General features: G+C 41.5%; 1 protein-coding gene across 5 annotated transcripts in view; it reads left to right on the top strand.

The window, feature by feature from the left end:
• mycbp2 (MYC binding protein 2) overlaps window positions 1–26729 on the top strand; it is a 239038-nt gene that overhangs the window by 12084 nt on the left and 200225 nt on the right. For all 5 annotated transcript variants that reach the window (XM_035773118.2, XM_035773117.2, XM_035773116.2 and 2 more), the window contains exons 3-5: window positions 3725–3937; window positions 11972–12125; window positions 14333–14529. In XM_035773118.2, the coding sequence (XP_035629011.1) occupies window positions 3725–3937; window positions 11972–12125; window positions 14333–14529 (564 nt within the window). The remainder of the gene's footprint in view (window positions 1–3724; window positions 3938–11971; window positions 12126–14332; window positions 14530–26729) is intronic.

Raw genomic sequence — 26729 nt, 5'->3', positions numbered from 1 at the left:
ATGAATAGTGGCCTAGTGGCCTAGTTACAGTTAGACTTATATATACCTAAATCTATTGCAAGACTTAAATGTCTGTCTTAAATGCAATGTTCAACAACCAACTTATCAGAGCTTGAATTGTTGTAAAGAATAATGGACAAATATTGTACAATCCAGGTGTGACAGCTCTTAGAGACTTACCCAGAAAGAAAGACTCACAGCTGTAATTGCTGCCAAAGGAGATTGTATTGACTCGGGTTGAAAAGTTATCGAATCAATTTATTTCAGTGTTTTATTTTCTACTTTCTTCCACAGAGTTTCTACTTTGTAACAGAACGTTGAAAAAGTCAAGGGGTGTGAATACTCTCTGAAGGCCCTTTAAATTGAGAGAATAAATGTATTAAAAGCATTTATGTGATTGACAAGGAGAAGTTCGATGTCGGACAACAATAGAATGTTCATGTTTCAATGCGTGCCAGGCCGCCTCGGCATTACGGCTACGTTTCTACTATGCCTTAGGCAGAACTTTACTGACTATGTCGGTTGGTGGAAGTAAGTTTAGACTTTCATACTGGCAACACCTTTCAGATATAAAGAAATGGCAAAAAAATGTACGTAATGGTTTGAGAATTGCTGCTCGCATGGCATTCTTCCAAACTGTATACTGAGATTTCCGGTATTAGAGGTGTGCAGGCAGAAAGTAGCTTCGCCGAAGCCACTGTAAGTGAAGCTAATGGGAACACAAAAAATAGAACATCTGGTGACTGATGAGACAGACACGGGTTACAAGTGTAGTTAATCTGAACGGGCCCTAAAACAAAGTAGAGCTGTAGGTTAGGCCTACACCGCAGACGGGTTGTGTACCAAATGGCACTCTTTTCCCTTCCATACATAGTGCACTACTTCTGACTAGGGCCATTTGGGAGGTAACACATCCCATTTTTCTCTAAGATACAGTACTACACTGGTAGTGGGGCAAACCCTGTATTTGCAGCAGTATGAACATCACCCTGCTGAGTTATGTGAGTCAGGGTAGGGGTAAGCTATAGCCTAGTCTTCCCTGGTGCTTTTGGTGCCCACATGCCTGCATTGTTACCATTGCCAAGAGGGCAAAAACATATTCTGTCGACAGATTGTCCTGACTACAGCTCGAATCCTCTTAAGTGAATTAAGCATCTCTTTAGCTCTAGGATCAGTGAGAGTGAGTGCCCAACACGCTCCTCTCTCAATCTAATTTGATTAGAAAATAGAAAAGTTACACTATTTCTGTCTCCGCTCCTCCTTTTCCTCCTCCTTTTAGTGCTCCTTTCCCCAAACAGCCATTTTCTCTCTGTTTTGAAGCCTTATTGGCATATTATAACCTTACTTCTCTGGTAAATAGTGCTAAGCTCTTAACACAGGCACAGCGTGTCCCTTGCTGAATGCCTTAGCTATGCTGCCGGGAGTGTTACCCGCCCCGAGGAAAGAAGTGGATAACTCTCCCTGTGTTGTACACTGAAATGAAGGACCGCTCCTTCCTAAATGTATGACATCACCGTCCGTCAGTAGCTTCGATGCCAGAAACATGACAACGCAGCAAGGCAAGGGGAAAACGATCAATAGCATGAAACATTCTCCATTCCGGAGGTTGGAGGACTGCGTAGTAACCCTATACTAGGCCTGGGCAATTATTTTCCATGGAGGGCCACATTAGAATATATTTTTGCCATCGCTGGCCAGAATCATATTACAGGATTACACATCATGTGTATGACTGTGTTGACAGATATATCTACTGTAAATCACATCCAGATATGCTACTTAACTTTTTAAATACACAGAAATAAACCACATCCATGTTCTCCTTTTTGGTAGGTATTTTCACTATTAAACATTCAATGAACTACACGGAGGGAAAAGTACACTGTGCATTCTGCACCATGGACGGAACTCTAGTTAACAGAATTATGCACAAAAACACAGAGGAAGAGCTCAACATTTACATTTAAACTACTCAATCAGTGTGAGGAGTGATGTCTCTGATGGGCATTGAATAGAGCTGTGAACTCGGGTATAGTTTCTGACGTCGCTGAGAGGTGCGACTCAGTAAGAGATGATCTGTGCCTTGACTTGTTATATTTCATCACTGAAAATGTGTGTTCACGTATATAGTTTGACCCACACAGTACAAACATCTTCTGAGCATGACTCCTAATCTTTGGAAAGTTTAGTTAATCGAGAGATGCATAGAACCTCGTCAGTGACATTTGTTTTGAATAGTTATCCAATCACTGCATTAGACTGAAGATCGATAAGCTCAAGTTGCAGGTCAGTGGGAGTGTTCGCCACACTGAAGGTGAAAGGAGAGGAATCCAACAGCATGTCATTTTCCAACACTTTGAAATCTTCAAAATGACGTGAAACCACCGTTCAAAGCACGCAGCAGCCATGGGTACTTCATTTGTAAACCGCTTGCGTCGTGATTTCCGTCTCATTCAACTTTGGACGAAGCGTTCGTGGTAATTACAAACACGCACAACTAACGTTTATCCAGTCATGGTTGGTTTCATTGCAATCCTCTGGTTATTACTAACACAACCATACTTGATGGTTCTTTTCCCGGGACGTATTGACCAAAACAAACCGATTTTGAAGACTCCAATCAATGACCTCATTTCGCACCAATGGTAGGACCGGTCTATCGTTGATTGACTGTATTTTGGCCCAATGACCAGTGATCATCTTGGAATCGAGCTTGGAAGATGGCCAATGAGCTGAGGTGAACGACAATATGAAATGGTTATCCATTAAACACATGTATCTTTCATCAATGTTTATGATGAGTATTTCTGTAATTTGACGTGGCTCTGCATTTTCACTGGATGTTTGTTTGAGACAATGATTACTGTACATTATGCACCAATTTCAACTGAGGTTTTTGGACATAAAGATGAACTTTATCGAACAAAACACATATTTATTGTGTAACATGAAGTCCTGTGAGTACCATCTGATGAAGACCATCAAAGGTTAGTGATTAATTTAATTGCTATTTCTGACTTTTGTGAGCCCTCTCCTTGGCTGGAAAATGGCAGTATGGCTTTCTGTGACGAGGCGCTGACCTAACATAATCGCATGGTGTGCTTTCTCCATAAAGCCTTTTTGAAATCGGACACTGTGGTTGAATTTACAAGAGGTTTATCTTTAAAATGGTGTATAATACTTGTTTGTTTGAGGAATTTTAATTATGGGATTTCAGTTTTTTATTTTATTTGGCGCCCTGCAATTTCACTGTCTGTTGAGGTGGGATGCTACCGTCCCACTTATACCAGAGTTTAAAAGATGTGGGTTTTTGGTAACATAATTATAAGACCTTAGGCAATATTTCTTAAACTTAGAGAAGGCAAATAAGTTCTGCAAAACAAAATATATTAGTTGGCAGTGGTCTTTACTTCAACATTGCTGTGTTGATGTATTTCTAGTACCTTTAAGACTTTTTCTGCTAGATGTTTTCTAAGACACCTTTTCCTTCTATTTGACCACAATTCTTTGGGGGGATAGAAAATAAATACATAAATGGACTCTTAGCTTTTATTTGACTCCACATTTGAAGTGCTCATGGGGCATTTCCAGGTAAAAAGCCCCAACTTAATTTTTTAGATGATGGCTTAAGGGCCAACACGCCTCCATTGTGACTGCTGAGAAAAAATCGTAGTAAGTTTATTTGCGAGTCATGGCTGTATTTTTCACACACTCTCTTCCACAGACAAAGAACCTTGATGGGGTCTTCTGCTTGCCGGAAATCAAGCTGCATAGCAACCCATCGGCGTTCAATGTGTACTGCAACGTGCGTCACTGCGTGCTGGAATGTCAGCAGCGGGAGGCGTCCCTGGCTCTGGCCTCCAGGAGCTCTGTGCAGAGCGGCGACTCGGACAGCGAGGAGGAGGAGTTCCGTGAGCCTGCCATAAAGCTTCCCAAGGTGACCAATTCCATCTTATGTTACTTCAAAAGCAGAGTGATGGGAACAGGGTTGGTGGAAAGGTAGAAATAGAATATGACAGACATGTTGCTTTATTTGTTTTTTTGATACCAGGTTTGCTGTTCAATTGCACTATATAAGATGGAAGGGAGTTCCATGCACTCATGGCTCTGTATAATACTGTATGTTTTATTGAATTTGTTCTGGACCTGCGGACTGGGAAAAGACCCCTGGTGGCATGTCTGGTGGGGTAAGTGTGTGTGCCAGTGCTGTGTGTAAGTTGACTATGCAAACTATTTTGAGTATCTACCACATGAATGTGTCTTATAAAATAAAGAATTGACGCAATCAGTCTTTCCGCCACTCTTATCTAAGAGAGACTGGCATTACTATTAGCCCAATGAAGAGCAAGACTTGCTACTCTGTTCTGGGCCAGCTGCAGCTTAACTAGTTATTTCTTTGCAACAATTTACCATATTACTAGACAATAATCAAGATAAGGTAAAAGTAGAGCCTGCAGGACTTGCTTTGTGGCGTGTGGTGTCAAAAAAATCTCCCCATCTTTACAGCCCTTGAATCTACAGTGGGGAGAACAAGTATTTGATACACTGCTGATTTTGCAGGGTTTCCTACTTACAAAGCATGTAGAGGTCTAATTTTTATCATAGGTACACTTCAACTGTGAGACGGAATCTAAAACAAAAATCCAGAAAATCACATTGTATGATTTTTAAGTAATTCATTTTTTTGTATTTTATTGTTGATCACCTACCAACCAACCAGTAAGAATTCCGGCTCTCACAGACCTGTTAGTTTTTCTTTAAGAAGCCCTCCTCCACTCATTACCTGTATTAACTGCACCTGTTTGAACTTGTTACCTGTATAAAAGAAACCTGCCCACACATCAGACTCCAACCTCTCCACAATGGCCAAGACCAGGGAGCTGTGTAAGGACATCAGGGTTAAATTGTAGACCTGCACGAGGCTGGGATGGGCTACAGGACAATAGGCAAACAGCTTGAAGGCAACAACTGTTGGCGCAACTATTAGAAAATGGAAGAAGTTCAAGATGACTGTCAGTCACCCTCGGTCTGGGGCTCCATGCAAGATCTCACCTCGTGGGGCATCAATGATCATGAGGAAGGTGAGGGATCAGCCCAGAACTACACTGCAGGACCTGGTCAATGACCTGAAGAGAGCTGGGACGACAGTCTCAAAGAAAACTATTAGTAACAAACTACGCCGTCAGGGATTAAAATCCTGCAGCCACGCAAGGTCCCCCTGCTCAAGCCAGCGCATGTCCAGGCCCGTCTGAAGTTTGCCAATGACCATCTGGATGATCCAGAGGAGGAATGGGAGAAGGTCATGTGGTCTGAGAGAAAAATAGAGCTTTTTGGTCTAAACGCCACTCGCGAGTTTGGAGGAAGAAGGATGGGTACAACCCCAAGAACACCATCCCAACCGTGAAGCATGGAGGTGGAAACGTCATTCTTTGGGGATGCTTTTCTGCAAAGGGGACAGGACGACTGCACCGTATTGAGGGGAGGATGGATGGGGCCATGTATCGCGAGATCTTGGCCAACAACCTCCTTCCCTCAGTAAGAGCATTGAAGATGGGTCGTGGCTGGGTCTTCCAGCATGACAACGACCCGAAACACACAGCCAGGGCAACTAAGGAGTGGCTCCGTAAGAAGCATCTCAAGGTCCTGGAGTGGCCTCGCCAGTCTCCAAACATGAACCCAATAGAAAATGTTTGGAGGGAGCTGAAAGTCCGTATTGCCAAGCGACAGCCCCGAAACCTGAAGGATCTGGAGAAGGTCTGAATGGAGGAGTGGGCCAAAATCCCTGCTGCAGTGTGTGCAAACCTGGTCAAGAACTACAGAAAACGTATGATCTCTGTAATTGCAAACAAAGGTTTCTGTACCAAATATTAAGTTCTGCTTTTCTGATGTATCAAATACTTATGTCATGCAATAAAATGCAAATTAATTACTTAAAAATCATACAATGTGATATTCTGGATTTTTGTTTTAGATTCCATCTCTCACAGTTGAAGTGTACCTATGATAAAAATTACAGACCTCTACGTGCTTTGTAAGTAGGAAAATCAGCAGAGTATCAAATACTTGGTTCTCCCCACTGTATGTTTTGACTGTGACAGTTCACAATCTAAAGTAACGCCAAGTAATTTAGTCTCCTCAACTTGTTCAACAGCCACACCATTCATTACCAGATTTAGCAGATGTCTAGAACTTAGGGAATGATTTGTACCAAATACAATGCTCTTAGGTTTAGAGATGTTCATGACCAGTTTATTACTGGCCACCAATTCCAAACCAGACTGCAACTCTTTGTTCAGGGTTTTAGTGACTTCATTAGCTGTGGTTGCTGATGCGGATATGGTCGTATCACTAGCATACATGGACACACATGCTTTGTTTAATGCCAGTGTCAGGTCATTGGTAAAAATAGAAAAGAGTAGAGTGCCTAGAGAGCTGTCCTGCGGTAGACCACACTTTACATGTTTGACATTAGAGATTCTTTCATTAAAGATAACCCTTTGCATTCTATTAGATGGGTAGCTCTGAATCCACAATATGGCAGAGGTTGAAAAGCCATAACACACAAGTTTTCTCAACAATAAGTTATGGTCAATAATACCAAAGCTGACACTGAACTTTGACAGTACAACTACCACAGTCGTCTTATTATCTATCAATTTCTTTCAAACAATCATCAGTCATTTGTATCAGTGCAGTACATGTTGAGTGCCCTTCTCTATAAGCATGCTAAAAGTCTGTTACTTCGAGAAATAGCATTGCATTTGGTCAAGCACCATTTTTCCCCAACAGTTTGCTAAGAGCTGGCAGCAAGCTGATAGGTCTGCTGTTAGAACCAGTAAAGGCCTCTACCACTCTTGGGTAGCGGACTGACTTTGGCTTCCCTCCGGGCCTGAGGACAAAGACTTTCCTCTAGGCTTAGATTAAAGATATGACAGATAGGAGTGGCTATAGAGTCAATTGACCATGCCAGGAGGTTTGTAATTATTGATCGATAACAATTTTACCACCTCTCCTACACTAGCTTCACAAAATTCAACCTTGCTTTTCTTTCATTATTAGTTTGTTTATGCATGAGTACAATTGCTCACTGTTCATTGTTGGCTGTGTTTACACAGGTAGCCCAATTCAGCTTTTTCCCCTAGTTGTTCTTTTAACCAATCAGATCTGCTCTGAAAAAGATCTGATATGAATGGTTAAAATACCAATTAGTGTAAAAAAATCTGAGTTGGGCTGCAGCCCATGTGGCAACAGGGAATGGGAATGGTCTTTTGCAGACTGCAATTAGCTGTTCTTCGATGGCTAATTGATGGCTGCTGTTGCCTTTTTAAGATGTAAAAAAAAAGCTCTTACCTAACTCACTTTTCAAAGATGGCTAGAAATGGACAGGTTTGGTACTCTTGTAGGATGCAATCACTCCCACATTACTGACTACATGCAGCTCTCGCTTTGATCTCAAAACAAGGGCATAATAATTGCGGCCACTCATGCTGTAAACCAGTGTAGTTCAAAGTGAACGGCATAAATATATGGCAGTGGTCTGTTTGCATATAGGCCTACTTACAGCTCTGATTGTTTATGGCGCACTGGTCTGTGTAGAGTACAGGCCTGAGTCGTGCCTGCAATAGAATCTTACTCTGATGCGCTCTGCCTAATACAAAATCTTTTGCGTAGTTTGTTTTGCATGCTAAGCCTTGCATAGTTTTTGTTTTTATGTTGCGTTGAAAGTGGCTAATATTGCATTGATTCGATCACAATTCACAGTAAAGGGTAATGTTTATAGTGTTAACTAATGGGGAAAACTTTGAAGGCTGATTTATTTATTTTGCCTGGCATTCCCTGGGAGCTGCATGAGTGCTGCCTGCATGCTGGTAGCTTAGAGGGATCATTGCTCTAGTTGCACATCATATGTGACCGACCGGCTCGATTTGGTCTCATGTAGCAACATTTGAAATAGAATTAAAAACATTTTTTTTTACTCTTGGCTAAAAGTATAGACTCAGAGCTAGAAAATGATATATCATACACTACAGTTGAGAAACAATGGGAAAGTAATTCTGCTTAGAAAGTTGATAACGACTGGCTCATTCGTCCCCCCTCTCCCCTGTAACTATTCCCCAGGTCGTTGCTGTAAATGAGAACGTGTTCTCAGTGAACTCACCTGGTAAAATAACGGATACATTTTTTTGAGAAAATGGCCCTTGAATGTTTTGGTACACCTACTGGCGAGCTCTTTGTCTACACCCATTCAGCATCTTTCACACCTTAAGCCTTAACCCCACCCATCTCTTTAAGGATTCACATGTGAGTCCATGCACTAAACAACCAAATATTTCTAAAGTAAAGTCTTGTTTATACTACGTCTATCGACAGTTGTCGCAGTAACATCATGAACATTCTTTAACCTCTTGGTACCAAGAGGCAGTATTTTCATTTTTGGAAAATAATGTTCCCAAATTAAACAGGATATTTTGTCAGGACAAGATGCTAGAATATGCATATACTTGACAGCTTAGGCTAGAAAACACTAAAGTTTCCAAAACTGTAAAAATATTGTCTGAGTATAACAGAACTGATATTACAGACGAAAGCCTGAGAGAAATCCAATCCGGAAGTGACTCATCTTTTGAAAGCCCTGCGTTCCGATGCGTCCCTATTTAGCTGTGAATGCCCTATCAACCAGCTTACGCTTTCTACGTATTCCCCAAGGTGTCTAGAGCATTGTGACGTAGTTTTACGCATTTATGTTGAAGAATACCCGTAGGCGGCTTCATTGCGCAAGTGGTCACCTGATGCTCCCAGAGAAATGCTCGCATAAAATACAGAGGTAGCCATTATTCCAATCGCTTCTACTGAGAAACCAATTGTCCCAGTTGATATATTATCGAATAGATATTTGAAAAACACCTTGAGGATTGATTATAAACAACGTTTGCCATGTTTCTGTTGATATTATGGAGCTAATTTGGAATATTTTTCGGCGTTGTCGTGACCACAATTTCCGGTCGATTTCTCAGCCAAACGTGTAGAACAAACAGAGCTATTTCGCCTACAAAAATAATATTTTGGGAAAAAATTAACTTTGACTATCTACCTGGGAGTCTCGTGAGTGAAAACATCCGAAGTTCATCAAAGGTAAACAATTGGTTGCCTGCTGCTAGCAAGGCATAATGCTATGCTAGGCTATCGATAAACTTACACAAATGCTTGTCTAGCTTTGGCTATAAAGCACATTTTGAAAATCTGAGATGACGGGGTGATTAACAAAAGGCTAAGCTGTGTTCCAATATATTTCACTTGTGATTTTCATGAATAGGAATATTTTCTAGGAAGATTTATGCCTGTTGCGTTATGCTAATTTAGTGTCAGATGATGACAACGGTCCCGTTCACGGGATGGGCTGTCACTAGAGGTTAATCGTCCAACCTCAAACTTGTCATTGTTGTTATTGTCACTAAACAAAAACAGTCTGCATGACGACAGTAGAATGGTAGTCCAAAATAGCATAACTAGTGTATGTTAACACCAATAAACCCACTTGTTTAAAATGAAATGTATATGTCAACCTAGTAAACTAAAAGCAACTTTTTTTGTTTCTAGCTTGTTAGCTGACGAGCAAATTCAAATAATGACCATATCCTATAGCTGACAACATCTATACTTTAGCTAATGTGTCTTCATTATTACAGGAAAATAAACTCTCAACAAGCTCATTATTTAATGGCGAGCCAATTACAGAAAATGGCTTACGGTTGTGAGTGTGACAAATAGAATGCCCTGCTTTTATCAGAGAATTTTAGCACTAACGAATGATAACGGATGACTTTGCGAACGCTCAACACCTGTTGAATATGGCCGGTGTCAGTAACTGTGCGCAAGAAAGCTTAATGACATTTTTGCCAGCAGCACAGTTCATCAACAACGCTCTGGATATCATGAAAACAGCCTAACCAGCTCTGCTAGTGCGAGTAAAATGGTCAGTGAGGCGTTCTCTCATTTGTGTCTGGGAGTAGCTAGCAAGCTAGCCAACGTTACCTTGGGTACTTGACTGCCGGTGTGAGGTCAGAATGCTCAGAATAACCCTACTCCTTGGCCAAAGCGTCCAGTGTGCTCTTTCAATGCTCCGAGAGTGAAACGCTCTGAGCGTGAGCACACTGGCACTCCAGATTGAATTTAAGAACACACCCGTTATGTCTCAATTTGACTTTGGTGCAGGTCATGTTCTTCACATTACCGTCACTGGTATACACATAACAAATAAAATCGGTTTATTTGTCACATACAAGTGTAGTGAAATGGTTACTTGCGTAGCGGAGTCTTTTGTGTAGCCTGGTAGGTAGGTAGCTAGTTAGCTAAACAATGAACCATAATCCCAACTCATGTTACTACCCTGCATGAATCTGCAGGTAGCTAACCAACCAGGTTCAATGTTAGCTAGCTAACATTAGGCTATACCTAGCAATGCAAATTGCTCTGAGAAGAGCGTCTGCTAAATGACTTAAATGTAATGTAAATGTAAGACTAGTATTACTACACAGATCATACACGTAACGTTAGGTAGAGAGCCAGCCAGCTAATGTTAGCTAGCCAGCTAGCTAACAGTACCCTTCAACTTGAAATTAAAATGACTTACTGACAAAATTAGACCATATAATATCTGAAAATGTAGCTAGACATGGATGGACGTTTCTCCCTCTATCACGGATGCCATGGTTTCCCTCAGTTTGAAGATGTAATCCGGAGATAGGTGTTTTATACAACAGCCTTCTGTGTGTTCTCCCTCTGCATATTTTCAATCCAGTTTAAGAATTCTCTCCATCTCCTGAGCTATCATACTCTAATTCCACTATTTTCAAAACTTTGTCCTCCAGAAAGTGGAGAGCAACACTTTTGCATTTCTGCTACGTGATATCTTTCAAAATAGAAAGGAAAGGAATACCTACACATATTTACCAGTTGTATACAGAAGCGTCTATAATTGAGGTAATATGTACATGTAGGTAGAGTTATTAAAGTGACTATGCATAGATAATAACAGAGTCGCAGCAGCAGCGTTCCAGAGGTGGGGGGGGGCAATGCAAATAGTTTGGGTAGCTATTCAGTCTTATGGCTTGGGGGGTACAAGTTATTTAGGAGTCTCTTGGACCTAGACTTGGCGCTCCGGTACCGCGTGCTGTAGCAGAGAGAACAGTCTATGATTAAGGTGGCATTTGTTGGTGATGTGGACACCAAGGAACTTGAAGCACTCATCCTGCTCCCCTACAGCCCTGTCGATGAGAATGGGGGTTGTGCTCTTTCCTCCCTTTCCTGTAGTCCACAATCTCCTTTGTCTTGATCACGTTGAGGGAAAGATTGTTGTCCTTGCACCACACGGTCAGGTCTCTGACCCCCTCCCTATAGGCTGTCTCATTGTTGTCGGTGATCAGGTCTACCACTGTTGTCATCAGCAAACTTAATGATGGTGTTTAATTTGTTCCTGGCCGTGCAATCATGAGTGAACAGGGAGTGAAGGAGGGGACTGAGCATGCACCCCTGAGTGGCCCACGTGTTGAGGATCAGCGTAGCGGATGTGTTGTTTCCTACCCTTACCACCTGGGGGCGGCCCATCAGGAAGTCTAGGATCCAGTTGCAGAGGGAGTGGTTTAGTCCCAGGTTCCTTAGCTTAGTGATGAGCTTTGAGGGCACTATGGTGTTAAAAGCTGAGCTGTAGTCAATGAATAGCATTCTGACATAGGTGTTCCTTTTGTCCAGGTGGGAATGGGCAGTGTGGAGTGTAATAGAATGATTGCATTGTCTGTGGATCTGTTGGGGCGGTATGCGAATTGGAGTGGGTCTTTCGTGTCCGGGAGGATGCTGTTGTGAGCCATGACCAGCCTTTCAAAGCACTTCATGGCTACCGAAGTGAGTGCTACGGGGTGGTAATTATTTAGGCAGGTTAGGAGATATCTGATAATTGTTTGTGTTTTCTCTCTAGATTATTGGCATTGGTTTGTGTGGGGTGTTTGAGCTGATCAAGGAGACTCTGTTCTCCCACCCCTCGCTGTGCCTGCGCAGCCTACAGGCCCTGCTGGACATGCTGCAGGGACAACAACCAGAGGGCTTCCAAACCGAACCTCCTGATGTACTGGGTGAGTACTAGCGCACACATGCTTGGGAAGACTCATGCACAAGCTTTTAATATTTTATTTTACTAGGCTAGTCGGTTAAGAACAAATTCTTATTTGCAATGATGGCCTACCTTAGGCAAACCCCGGACAAGGCTTGGCCAATTGTGCGGCGCACTATGGGACTCCCAATCACGGCCGGTTGTGATACAGCCTGGATTTGAACCATGGTGTCTGTAGTGATGCCTCTAGTATTGAGATGCAGTGCCTTCGACCTCTGCGCCAGTTGGGAGTCCAATGCTAGGGCTGGACAGAACTGTATTTTACTATACTGGTATTGACGCACAGACCAGTTTTCTTCTTTACATTCTATAACGGTATATCAATGTTTGCTTTGTTGAATGTAATAACAGAGGTGGAACTTAAACAAATTATGGCAATCGTTTGTTAATGCCATTTCGAGACTTCTAACAGCTGAGAACGCCTAATGAGCCTCGGGCACACACTTTTTTTTTGGTTGTTGTTCATAACAGTTAAACTATTCTACCTTGTTATCTAGCTAATAGATCCAAGTTGCCAAGACTTGACATATGAAGACTAAATGACAACTCACTAGCATGTGGGCTTGTGCTTGAGAGAGAGTTTGAGTTCATTTTCTTTATTCACCTGTTGCACGAGTTGGGTCATTATTAGTGGATGTGTATTATGCATGGTTCTGGTTACATTAGAGTTGGGTCATTATTAGTGGATGTGTATTATGCATGGTTCTGGTTACATTAGAGTTGGGTCATTATTAGTGGATGTGTATTATGCATGGTTCTGGTTACATTAGAGTTGGGTCATTATTAGTGGATGTGTATTATGCATGGTTCTGGTTACATTAGAGTTGGGTCATTATTAGTGGATGTGTATTATGCATGGTTCTGGTTACATTAGAGTTGGGTCATTATTAGTGGATGTGTATTATGCATGGTTCTGGTTACATTAGAGTTGGGTCATTTTTAGTGGATGTGTATTATGCATGGTTCTGGTTACATTAGAGTTGGGTCATTATTAGTGGATGTGTATTATGCATGGTTCTGGTTACATTAGAGTTGGGTCATTTTTAGTGGATGTGTATTATGTATGGTTCTGGTTACATTAGAGTTGGGTCATTATTAGTGGATGTGTATTATGCATGGTTCTGGTTACATTAGAGTTGGGTCATTTTTAGTGGATGTGTATTATGCATGGTTCTGGTTACATTAGAGTTGGGTCATTTTTAGTGGATGTGTATTATGTATGGTTCTGGTTACATTAGAGTTGGGTCATTTTTAGTGGATGTGTATTATTGGTTCTGGTTACATTAGAGTTGGGTCATTATTAGTGGATGTGTATTATGCATGGTTCTGGTTACATTAGAGTTGGGTCATTATTAGTGGATGTGTATTATGCATGGTTCTGGTTCATTAGAGTTGGGTCATTATTAGTGGATGTGTATTATGCATGGTTCTGGTTACATTAGAGTTGGGTCATTTTTAGTGGATGTGTATTATGCATGGTTCTGGTTACATTAGAGTTGGGTCATTTTTAGTGGATGTGTATTATGTATGGTTCTGGTTACATTAGAGTTGGGTCATTATTAGTGGATGTGTATTATGCATGGTTCTGGTTACATTAGAGTTGGGTCATTATTAGTGGATGTGTATTATGCATGGTTCTGGTTACATTAGAGTTGGGTCATTATTAGTGGATGTGTATTATGCATGGTTCTGGTTACATTTTCCTTATTATGTCTGTCATAGTTCAAGTGTACCTATGATGAAAATTACAGGTTCTCATCTTTTTAAGTGTGAGAACTTGCACAATTGGTGGCTGACTAAATACTTTTTTGCTCCACTGTATATTTACGAACACGCACACACGGCATGTTTTTCATTCCTCGTGAGGCCCTAAAATGAATTTCCTATTTTCCCTAAACATACTCCATAACCCAACCCCTAAACCTAACTCCTTATGCTAATTGTAACCCTAATTGTAACCCTAAACCATGAGCTTAAAAAATAGCCTTTGTCCTCATGAGGACATGGGAAATGTCCCCACGAGGGAGAATTTACCATGTTTTACTACTAAATAGACACCCACTCGCACGCACTTGTGCAGACATAGGTATGCGCACACATATTGCAGAGACAGGTATGCACACACATTACAGACACACAGCCTTTTCTAACCCTCTCTCCTCACTACAGAGTCTTTGTTTCACCTGCTGCTGGAGACAACGGTACGCAGCACAGGGATGAATGACCCCACGGGGCAGGCCCTCACCGCCCTCTCCTGCGCCTGCCTCTTCAGCCTGGTGGTGTCCTGGGGAGACACGGGCAAGACCCTGCAGGCCGTCTCCGCCATCCTCACCAACAACGACAGTCACACCTGCCAAACTATCCAGGTGAGACAACGTGGCACAACACTAAACGACACACTTCATGTAAAACCCCACTGAGGTTAGACTTGGTTAGACACAGGTTAAACCTGCCCCATACCTCTCCATGCATTTAAGTTAACACAGCACACATCCTATACGTACAACCCAACTCACACAGGTTAGACATAGACTATACCTACCCATAGCACCGCATATAGGTGAGACAACACACACATCCTAGAAGTACGAACCCGCCCCCTCATCCAGATAGATTAGGCGACCTACACTACCGGTCAAAAGTTTTAGAACGCGTACTCTTTCAAAGGTTTTTCTGTTATTTGTACTATTTTCTACATTGTATAATAATAGTGAAGACATCAAAACTATGAAACAACACATTCAACCAAACTAGTCCATGCGTTCCATATGGAATCAATCCATCATCCCAAACCATAGCAATTTGGTTGAGATCGGGGATTGTGGAGGTCAGGTCATCTGATGCAGCACTCCATCACTCTCCTTCATGGTCAAATAGCCCTTCACAGCCTGGAGGTGTGTTGGATCATTGCCCTGTTGAAAACAAATGATAGTCCCACAAAGCGCAAACCAGATGGGATGGCGTATCACTGCAGAATGCTGTAGTAGCCATGCTGGTTAAGTGTGCCTTGAATTCTAAATAAGTCACAAACCGTGTCGCCAGCAAAGCACCCCCACACCATAACACCACCAACTCTATGCTTTACGGTGGGAAATAGACATGCGGATATCATCCGTTCACCCACACCACATCTCAGACACAACGCATCCTTCTCCATCTGACTCTCCGCCAATGCTGCCTGCCGTTTTGGATTGAGAAACTGACGATACAACAACGCAACAAATACATTGATCATCTCAGCAAGGTTTTACCTGTGGTCGTGGAGCTGGGGGGGAAGTGCAACTGAAATGTAACTGAGATGTAGCTGAAATAAACATCTACATTTTGAAAGAGTTAATTATTTTATGAACAAATACTGTATATGCGTCTATATGCGTCTTCCATGGTCCAGCTACAGCTTCTTCTGACAACGTAGAAAAGTGTGCACGCTAGACAGAGGAAGAGCATTGTTTTAAATTGTCACTCTTCTTCATCCTCATCATTCAGATAATTCAAATTCAATTGTAATTAGGGTTTGCAAAGGGTCAAACATTTTGGTAAATTTCTGGAATTTTTCATGACGATTTCCATAGGGTGTTACACTGGAATTTGGGGAATTTTGCTTAAATTCATCAAAAACGTATCCTATAACAGTGAACCTAATGAGATGCTATTGAGCCTACACTACTAAACTGTCTGAGCCAAGGACTACATGCTTTCAGGTATGTTTTTATTACAATATTGGATGGGGGGAATATATTTTAGGTCATGCATGATTTTTTTTGTTAACTAGTAAATAGTAGCCTACAGCAAAGTGTGTTTAAATCCTTTCTAACTTGTTAACAATTTCTTGTATCATGTATTTTGGGAGAGAGTGGTAATCAGCCTGAAACTCTGCAAGACTCTGCTTGCAGATGTAAGAGAAGAAATCTGTACTGCCCTGCCTACTTCACTGTTGCTCCAAGCAGAGGAAACTGCAGTTTTGAAATGCATCAAAAAGCGAAGACTTCTGAAGCCCATACACGTCGCAGCGTACATGTTGAACCCCAAGTATACTGACAAAAGCATCCTGTCTCGCGCAGAGATCAACAAAGCCTATGGTGTCATCACTGCTGTGTCTCGCCTGGATGAGGGAAAGGTTCTTGGCAGTCTAGCGACGTACACTTCCAAGCAAGGGCTTTGGGATGGAGACGCAATATGGCAGTCGTGCCAACATATCTCATCAGCCACCTGGTGGAAGGGACTTTGTGGATCTGAGGCTCTTTCCCGTTGCCTACATCATCCTCCAAATCCCACCAACATCAGCCGCCACGAAGCACAACTAGTCCTTGTTTGGGAACGCACACACAACAGGCTGACCAATACAAGGGTTGAAAAATTGTTGGCTATCTGGGCAAATTTGAGTCTTTTTGAGCCTGACAAGCCATCCTCAACAAGGTTGGAAAGTGACAGTCAAGCTGAGGCCTCAGAGCCTGATGTTCAAGAGGTGGACATTGACGTCCAGGGAGAAGACATGGAAGCCTGAGAGGAAGACAACCAAAGTTAAGCACGCTCAAGTTTTCAGTTTGTCTTATTTCTTGTTTGTTTCACAATAAAAAATATTTTGCGTCTTCAAAGTGGTAGGCATGTTGTGTAATAAATATATATTTTAATTCTAGGTCGTAAGGCAACAAAAAAGGAAAAATGCCAAGTGAATACTTTCGCAAAGCATCGTATGTTGATAACGTTTTTGGGAGATGCGATGGATCATTCAATTTTCTCTTTTGTTGTTCAGTGAAATCATCCAATGTGAAGTCAACTCATTTAATTCAAGTTCAATTCGTGACTAAATTGTTTTTACAAATTCATATTGTAAGGATTTAATGATGTCTACTTATGATAAGGTTTCTGTTTCCATATATTGTAAATATATTCAATACAAAAAACATCTATATTTAAATGGTATTAATTTGTATATAGTCCCCTCTAATTCCCATATATTCTCACGGAAAGTTTCCACCTCTGAATATTCCCCAAAATGTGCAACCTTAATTGTAATACATGTTGTCACTCCCATAGCAAAGTTTAAAAGCAGATGGATTTGTGAAATTGCTTTATTAGACCTTTTTCTGTTTCATGAGGTTTGGTGGTGACAGAATCGGTAGGATATTAAATAAACACTAAAATAGGCAACAGAAGCAGGAACACATTGCAAGTTGACACATTGCTTGATATTGAGTTAGAAATGTACAACTTTATAGTACTTAAGTATCGGAAACATTGCAAGTTGGCCCTTTTTTGGCATTAAGCTACACTTTACAATCGGACTCAACTCTGACTGACCCACAGCATCTATCGGTAGTCTAAACTGTGGCACAAATTGGGGGATTGTTCACAACTAGCTGAGCTACTAGATTATCCTTGTCTAAATTAATGGAGGTGTGAATGTTTCAGTCACTCTCTCCTATCGAGTCCTGCGTCATGAAAGTAAATCAGCTGCCAGCTTGTGGATCTTGTTGATTTCCTCTATTGCTTTTAGAGGTCTACTGTCCACCTGGTAATTGTGTGGTTCCAAATGATAGTATCACCTTCAGATGGCTGTGTGGTTTCAGGGAGAAGCCAGCAGTGAGCCTGTGACCAGACACAGTGGATAAAGAGTCACCTACAGATGGATGTGTGGTTTCAGAGAGAAGCCAGTGTGACTCATCACCTGGATTCGGTCTTATGTAGCAACATTTGAAATAGTGTTTTTTTTATTTATTGATTTATTTATTTATTTTTTTACATTAGAAAGAAGTAGACTCAAAGCTACAAAATGGTATAGCATACATTGCATCTGAGGAACAATGGGAAAGTATTTCTGCTTTGAAAGTTGATCAACTTGTAAAATCGCCTTTTGAATGCTTTGTTATCTAGTGAAGAGCTCTTCTTTGTCTACACCCATTCGGCATTAGCCCCACCAATCTTGTTTCTCTCTTAAAGAGCCCATTTGACGCTCTGGCCGGTGAATTGTTTACGTCTGGATAGCATGAAAACAGCCAAACCAGCTCTGCTGGCAACAATTTCATTAAGCTTTTTTGCAGACGTTTACTGACACCGGCCATATTACCTAGTTAAACAATGAGCAGTGTCAACAATAGGAGCTAACCAACCATGTTCAATGTTAGCTAGCTAACATTAGGCTCTAACTTGAACAGCACACGGCTCTGGGAAACTAATAATAACGTCAGCTCGGGAGCCAGCCAGCTAACAGTACACTTTAGCATAAGACATATAGCTAGCTTGGTAAACAAAGTGTAAGTTCACACACGTCACAACATTAGTTAACGAGCCAGCCAGCTAACGTTAGCTAGTTAAACAACAATGAACAGTGCTGGGAGCTAACCAACCATGTTTAATGTTAGCTAAGTAGAACAGCAAACGGCTCTGGAAACAAATTATATCAGCTAGAGAGCCAGCCAGCTAACGTTAGCTAGCAAGCTAACAGTACACTTTAGCTTGACATGAAACCACTTTGTCAAAATTAGAAAACGTGTAATCTCAGAAAAGGTAGCTAGCTATCTTACCTATATACATCATCGTGCATGGACGCGTCTCCGTCAGGAATGTCATGCCACGGTAGCCGTTAGCTTGAAGAAGTAATCCGGAGATGGGTGTTTTCTCCATCTCTTTAGCTATCATACTCAAATTCCACTCATTTCAAAACTTGATCCTCCAGAAAGTTTTTTTAAAAAGCCAAGTTTGACAGAATTATCCACACAGACTGACGAGCTTCTATGGCAGACCAATCCGAACTCCTCTCTCTGCATGTCCAGCCCACTCATTATCTCAGCCAATCCTGGCTAGTGGGAAGGTTGCTCGCTTTCTCTGTGGCTTAACCAACAATTGTATTTACTGATGGGATACAAGTTTGTTATTAAAGGCACATGAAAGTTCACATAGTCAAGAAGGCATTTCAGCCAAAAAACACATTTTGATAAACACATTTTTTACTTTCAAACGGCTCTCCTGTGAAGATGTGACTTGCTGTGACATACACCTAGTTTCTTGAATCGGGTCACATAATTGTCTAATATTAGATGGCTCTTTAAAACTTCTTCAGAATTGGTGGGTCCCCTGCGGGACGTTGAGCTAACGTAGGCAATTTGCATGAGGTTGTAAGTAACAAGAACATTTCCCAGGACATAGACATATCTGATATTGGCAGACAGCTTAAATTGTTGCTATCTAGCATTTTTCAAGTTTCCTCATTCCGCTGCTGCCTCCGGCATTGTTCTCAAGACCAATATGTTGGTTACTCTTGCTATTATGCACACAGGAACATTGTCTAGGAAAAGGCTCCAATTCAACAGTGCACTGATGCGCTTCCAAACTGTGATTAAAAATTACAGACCTCTACATGCTTTGTAAGTGGGAAAACCTGCACAATCGGCAGTGTATCAAATACTTGTTCTCCCCACTGTATATGAAATTGATTAATTACACCGTTTGATTGTTGCAGTCAAAATGACTGCTCATTAGTTTGAAGGTGGGTTCCATCGAGGCCCAGCAGTTTGTCTCCTCCCCTTCTACACTGATTTGAAGTAGATTTAACAAGTGACATAAGGGATCATCGCTTTCACCTGTATTCACCTGGTCAGTCTCATGGAAAGAGCAGGTGTTTGTAATGTTTTGTACACTCAGTGTACAAAGGTTAATTTAACATTTTTTTATGCATAGTCTTATTTTACTGTAAGCTGTGAATGCCTCAAACTAGTTCAAAGTTATGTTGTGACTGTGGCATGCTAGCTGCTAGCATGAAAACCCCATATTTCAAATTGGCAAGAAATAGTAATTAATGCAATGAAATATACTATAATGTGCATATCAGCACATGACTCTCATAATCTTACATAAAGTATGACGATAGTATGACGATAGAAGAAAATTCAAGACTTTATCTGCTGGTTGCCTCAACACAAGTTTTGTTGCAGCTTTGAAATTGGCCACCAGTGGGAACTTACACACTGTCAATAACTTCGGAATAAAACATGCAGATGAATTGGTTGAAACATTAAACAGTAAAGTTATTATAAATAAATAAAAAATATAGAAGTGGGCTTAATAGGTAAGTTTTCCCAGCAAATTGTTTTTCAAAAGTATAATAACACCAAAGGGCTGTATCGCCACTACAAACATCCCTAATTGCCCACACCTATGCACAATCAACACTAAACAAGACTTCCTGGCAGAGCGTTATTTCTATCCCAATCCTTGCCCCAACCTGTGCATGAACTAGGGACACTGAACACATCTGTGTGAGGACCTTTTCAAGGAAGAATCTTTTGATTCTATGCATCATTTTTGAATTTTCTTCATTGTTTTATATTTTTTTGCTTCCTTAAAAATGTATGTTATCTATGTATTTCTACTATGTTTTGTATCTTTCCCCAGGTCGTTGCTGTAAATGAGAATGTATTTTGTCAACTCACCTGGTAAAGTAAGGAAAAAATTAAACATCAACAACTGTCACACATTAATCATTGTTAGCTATCGCTCCATAAAATCCGTAGAAGGGAAACGACTACTTCCAAGGTCTGAGGGATGAAGTCGCCAAGTGAATGCTACTAGCGTGCACCTCGATACACTACCGGTCAAAAGTTTTAGAACATTCAAGGGTTTTTCTTTATTTTTACTATTTTATACATTGTAGAATAAATAATATTGAAGATATCAAAACTATGAAATGTTATTTAACTTGGCAAGTCAGTTAAAACAAATGCTTATTTACAATGACAGCCTAGGAACAGTGGGTTAACTGCCTTGTTCAGGGGCAGAACGACAAATCTTTACCTCGTCAACTCGGGGATTCGACCTAGCAACCTTTCGGTTACTGGCCCAACACTCTAATCACTAGGCTACCTGCCGCCCCAAAGCATTCCAGGTGAATAAATAACACACATGGAATCATGTAGTAACCAAAAAAGTGTAAAACAAATCCAAATATATTTTATATTTGAGATTCTTCAAAGTAGCCACCATTTGCATTCTCTCAACCAGCTTCATCTGGAGTGCTTTTCCAACAGTCTTGAAGGAGTTCTCACACACGCTGAGCACTTGTTGGCTGCTTTTCCTTTACTCTGCGGTCCGACACATCCCAAACCATCTCAATTTGGCTGAGGTCGGGAATTGTGGAGGCCAGGTCATCTGATGCAGCACTCAATCACTCCCTTTCTTGGTCAAATAGCCCGTACACAGCCAGAAGGTGTGTTGTGTCATAGTCCTGGTGAAAAACAAATGATAGGCCCACTAATCCCAAACCACTGACACGGTCGCCAGGTGTACTGTGTTTCTTCCAACACATTGGTGCGGCTGGCTTCCGGGTTAAGTGGGCATTGTGTCAAGAAGCAGTGCGGCTTGGCTGGGTTGTGTTTCTGAGGACGCACTGCTCTTCCGCTCTCACGAGTCCCACCTCTGCAACTCCTGTACGGACAAGAGTGTAACTTCCAATTGGATACAATTTCCAAAACTAAAGCATTGTATTTGGGACCATTCATTCACTAAACCCTAAACCTCAACTTCATCTTGTAATGAATCATGTGGAAATTTAGCAAGTTGAGGTCACTGAACTACTTGGAGTAACCCTGGATTGTAAACTGTCATGGTCAATACATATTGATACAACAGTAGCTAAGATGGGGAGAAGTCTGTCCATAATGAAGTGCTGCTCTTCCTTATTACACTATCAACAATGCAGGTCCTACAGGCCCTAGTTTTGTCACACCTATACTGTTCAGTAGTGTGGTCAGGTGCCACAAAAAGGGACTTGGGAAATCTCTATTGGCTCTGTACAGGGCAGCATGGCTGGCCCTTAAAAATACAGAGAGCCCTGAGGCCTACATAGGCTACTGTAAAAATGCATTTATGTTTTTATTGGAATAGAAACTAGAGGTCGACCGATTTATGATTTTTCAATGCCGATTTATTGGAGGACCAAAAAAAGCCGATACCGATTAATCGGACGATTTTTATTTCATCTGTAATAATGACAATTACAACAATACTGGATGAACACTTATTTTAACTCCAATATAATACATCCATAAAATCAATTTAGCCTCATAAATAATGAAACATGTTCAATTTGGTTTAAATAATGCAAAAACAAAGTGTTGGAGAAGAAAGTAAAAGTGCAATATGTGACATGTAAGAAAGCTAACGTTTCAGTTCCTTGCTCAGAACATGAGAACATATGAAAGCTGGTGGTTCCTTTTGACATGATTCTTCAATATTCCCAGGTAAGAAGTTTTAGGTTGTAGTTATTATAGGACTATTTCTCTCTATACCATTTGTATTTCATTAACCTTTGACTATGGGATGTTCTTATAGGCACTTTAGTATTGCCAGTGTAACAGTATAGCTTCCGTCCCTCTCCTCGCTCCTACCTGGGCTCGAACCAGGAACACAATGACAACAGCCACCCTCGAAGCAGCGTTACCCATCGCTCCTCAAAAGCTGTGGCCCTTGCAGAGCAAGGGGAACAAGTTTCAGAGCGAGTGACGTTTGAAACGCTTTTAGCGCGCACCCCGCTAACTAACTAGCCATTTCACATCGGTTACACCAGCCTAATCTCGGGAGTTGATAGGCTTGAAGTCATAAACAGCTGCTGGCAATTGAACTAAATTGTTGTTTGAATGAATGCTTACGAGCCTGCTGTTGCCTACCATCGCTCAGTCAGACTGCTCTATATCAAATCATAGACTTCGGTATAACATGATTACATACAGAAATACGAGCCTTAGATTATTAATATGGTCGAATCCGGAAACGATCATCTCGAAAATAAGACGTTTATTCTTTATTCTTATTCTATAGTGAAAAACGGAACCGTTACGGATTTTATCTAACGGGTGGCATCCATACGTCTAAATATTCCTGTTACATTGCACAACCTTCAATGTTATGTCATAATTACGTAAAAGTCTGGCAAATTAGGCTGCCCAAACTGTTGCAATTTCACCCGGCCAATATTGCCTGCTAACCTGGCTTTCTTTTAGCTAAATATGCAGGTTTAAAAATATCTACTTCTGTGTATTGATTTTAAGAAAGGCATTGATGTTTATGGTTAGGTTCACATTGGAACAACGATATGCATCGATTATATGCAACGCAGGACACGCTAGATAAACTAGTAATATCATCAACTGTGTAGTTAACTAGTGATTATGATTGAATGTTTTTTATAACATACGTTTAATGCTAGTTAGCAACTTAGCTTGACTTACTGCATTCCCGTAACAGGCAGTCTCCTCGTGGAGTACAATGAGAGGCAGGTGGTTAGAGCGTTGGACTAGTTAACTGTAAGATTGAATCCCTCAAGCTGACAAGGTTAAAATCTGTCGTTCTGCCCCTGAACAAGGCAGTTAACCCACCGTTCCTAGGCCATCATTGAAAATAAGAATTTAACTAGAACCTGCCTAGTTAAATAAAGGTAGGTGTCAAAAATACTGATTTCTGATTGTGTTAATCGGCCCTAATTAATCGGCCATTCCGATGAATCGTTCTACCTCTAATAAAAACACCATAATATTAAGGAACATTAACACCAAACGTTTTAGTCTCTAGTACAGCCAATATTTAAAACAGTCAACTGCATTTGTGAATTCAATCGCTGCAGCCGAGATGTTGCGGTTTATTCATTGTTAAATTAAATGCTTCCTTTTGTTTAGTTTTTTAAAAACTAAAATGCTTGACTGTATTTAAAGACATGGATGATTTGTATGCTGTGTGATGACATGCACAGATGAATCATTGATTGATATACTTACTGTATATTGTAGTAGTTCTTTATGCCAATAAGTAAGTTACGCTAAAACATCTATAGTAAACAGGACTCTTAGGCCAACAGCTGTGTCATTTAAAGAGAGCACGGGTTTTAGGAATAGGGAATGTTTTTCCTAAACAAATTAAGGATTTTGGTTTCAGAACTTTTCACTCAGCTTCGTACCACCCTGCTTCCACCTGCTGGCTTGCCTCTGAAGCTAAGATTGGTGGGCCTGGTCAGTCCCTGGATGGGAGACCAGATGCTGCTGGAAGTGGTGTTGTAGGCACCCTTTCCTCTGGTCAATTAAAAAAAAAATATATCCCAATGCCCCGGGGCATCTTGCCGATGGGACGTTAAACGGGTGTCCTGACTCTCTGTGGTCACTAAAGATCCTATGGCACTTAACGTAAGAGTAGGGTGTTAATCCCATGAATCCCGTTAATCCCATGTCATTTACAAAATAGCCTCCTATACTCTACTCAAAAATTGGATGCAGTCTATCACAGTGCAATCTGTTTTGTCACCAAAGCTCCATATACTACCCACCATTGCGACCTGTACGCTCTCGTTGGCTGTCCTGCCATAGGATCTTTAGTGACCACAGAGAGTCAGGACACCTTCGCTTCATACTCGTCGCCAAACCCACTGTCTCCATGTCATCTACAAGACCCTGCTAGGTAAAGTCCCCCCTTATCTCAACTCGCCGGTGACCATAGCATCACCCACCTGTAGCACGCGCTCCAGCAGGTATATCTCTCTGGTCACCCCCAAAACCAATTCTTTCTTTGTCTGCCTTTCCTTCCAGTTCTCTGCTGCCAATGACTGGAACGAACTACATCTCTGAATCTCTGAAACTGGAAACACATCTCCTTCACTAGCTTTAAGCACCAACTGTCAGAGCAGCTCACAGATTACTGCACCTGTACATAGCCCACCTATAATTTAGCCCAAACTACCTCTTTCCCTACTGTATTTATTTTATTTATTTATTTTGCTCCTTTGCACCCCATTATTTTTATTTCTACTTTGTACATTCTTCCACTGCAAATCTACCATTCCAGTGTTTTACTTGCTATATTGTATTTACTTTGCCACCATGACCTTTTTTTGCCTTTACCTCCCTTATCTCGCCTCATTTGCTCACATCGTATATAGACTTGTTTATACTGTATTATTGACTGTATGTTTGTTTTACTCCATGTGTAACTCTGTGTTGTTGTATGTGTCGAACTGCTTTGCTTTATCTTGGCCAGGTCGCAATTATAAATGAGAACTTGTTCTCAACTTAGCCTACCTGGTTAAACAAAGGTAAAATAAAAATAACATCCCGGTGTCCTGGCTAAAATACAAAATCTGTCCCTCATACCATCAGGGTCACCAAATCATCCCCAGCTTACAATTGGATCGTTCATCCACCCTTTTCTCCCATGTAACTATTCCCCAGGTCGTTGCTGTAAATGAGAATGTGTCCACAGTCAACTTACCTGGTAAAATAAGGGGGAAAAAGTGAAATGGCTGTAATTATGTTGAAGCTTCAGCAGCACGGACAGAGGAATAAACACTTTGATCTGTGGTGGTTGCTGCAGCAGGGAGGACAGAGCGACACAAAGTCTGAGTCTGGCCCAGCACAATCAAATTCATTTCTGTTTGGAGTCCCTCTCGTCCTTTGTGCGTCTTAATTATTTAATCAAACTGTGTGCTTAAAGCAATAGACAAGCTCAGTGAATATAAACTCGGCAACAAAAAAAAAATCCCCTTTTCAGGACCATATCTTTAAAAGATCATTCGTAAAAATCCAAGTAACTTGATCTTCATTGTGAAGGGTTTAAACATTGTTTCTCATGTTTGTTCAATGAACTGTAAACAATGAATGAACATGCACATGTGGAACGGTCGTTAATACGCTAACAGCTCAAACGGTAGGCAATTAAGGTCACAGTTCTGAAAACTCAGGACACTAAAGAGGCCTTTCTAATGACTCTGAAAAACACCAAAACAAGGATAACCAGGGTCCCTGCTCATCTGCGTGAATGTGCCGTAGGCATGCTGCAAGGAGGCATGAGGACTGCAGATGTGGCCAGGGCAATAAATTGCAATGCCATACTGTGAGATGCCTAAGACGGCGCTACAGGGAGACAGGACGAACAGCTGACCGTCCTCGCAGTGGCAGACCACGTGTAACAACACCTGCACAGGATCAGTACATCCGAACATCATACCTGTGGGACAGGTACAGGATGGCAACAAAAACTGCCCGAGTTACAGCAGGAATGCACAATCCCTCCATCAGTGCTCAGACTGTCCGCAATAGGCTGAGGACTTGTAGGCCTGTTGTAAGGCAGGTCTTCACCAGACATCACCCCCTATGGGCACAAATCCACCGTCGCTGGACCAGACAGGACTGGCAAAAAGTGCTCTTCACTGACGAGTCACGGTTTTGTCTCACCAGGGGTGATGGTCGGATTCACGTTTATCGTTGAAGGAATGAGCGTTACACCGAGGCCTGTACTCTCGAGCGGGATGGATTTGGAGGTGGAGTGTCTGTCATGGTCTGGGGCGGTGTGTCACAGCATCATCAGACTGAGCTTGTTGTCCTTGCAGGCAATCTCAACGCTGTGTATTACAGGGAAGACATCCTCCTCCCTCATGTGGTACCCTTCTTGCAGTCTCGTCCTGACATGACCCTCCAGCATGACAATGCCACCAGCCATACTGCTCGTTCTGTGCGTGACTTTCTGCAAGACAGGAATGTCAGTGTTTTGCCATGGCCAGAGAAGAGCCCGGGTCTCAATCCTATTGAGCACA

This window comes from Oncorhynchus keta, chromosome 7 (genome assembly GCF_023373465.1).
Source record: "Oncorhynchus keta strain PuntledgeMale-10-30-2019 chromosome 7, Oket_V2, whole genome shotgun sequence".
In the NCBI taxonomy this organism is placed as follows: Eukaryota; Metazoa; Chordata; class Actinopteri; order Salmoniformes; family Salmonidae; genus Oncorhynchus; species Oncorhynchus keta.
This window is presented reverse-complemented; position numbering and strand designations above follow the sequence as displayed.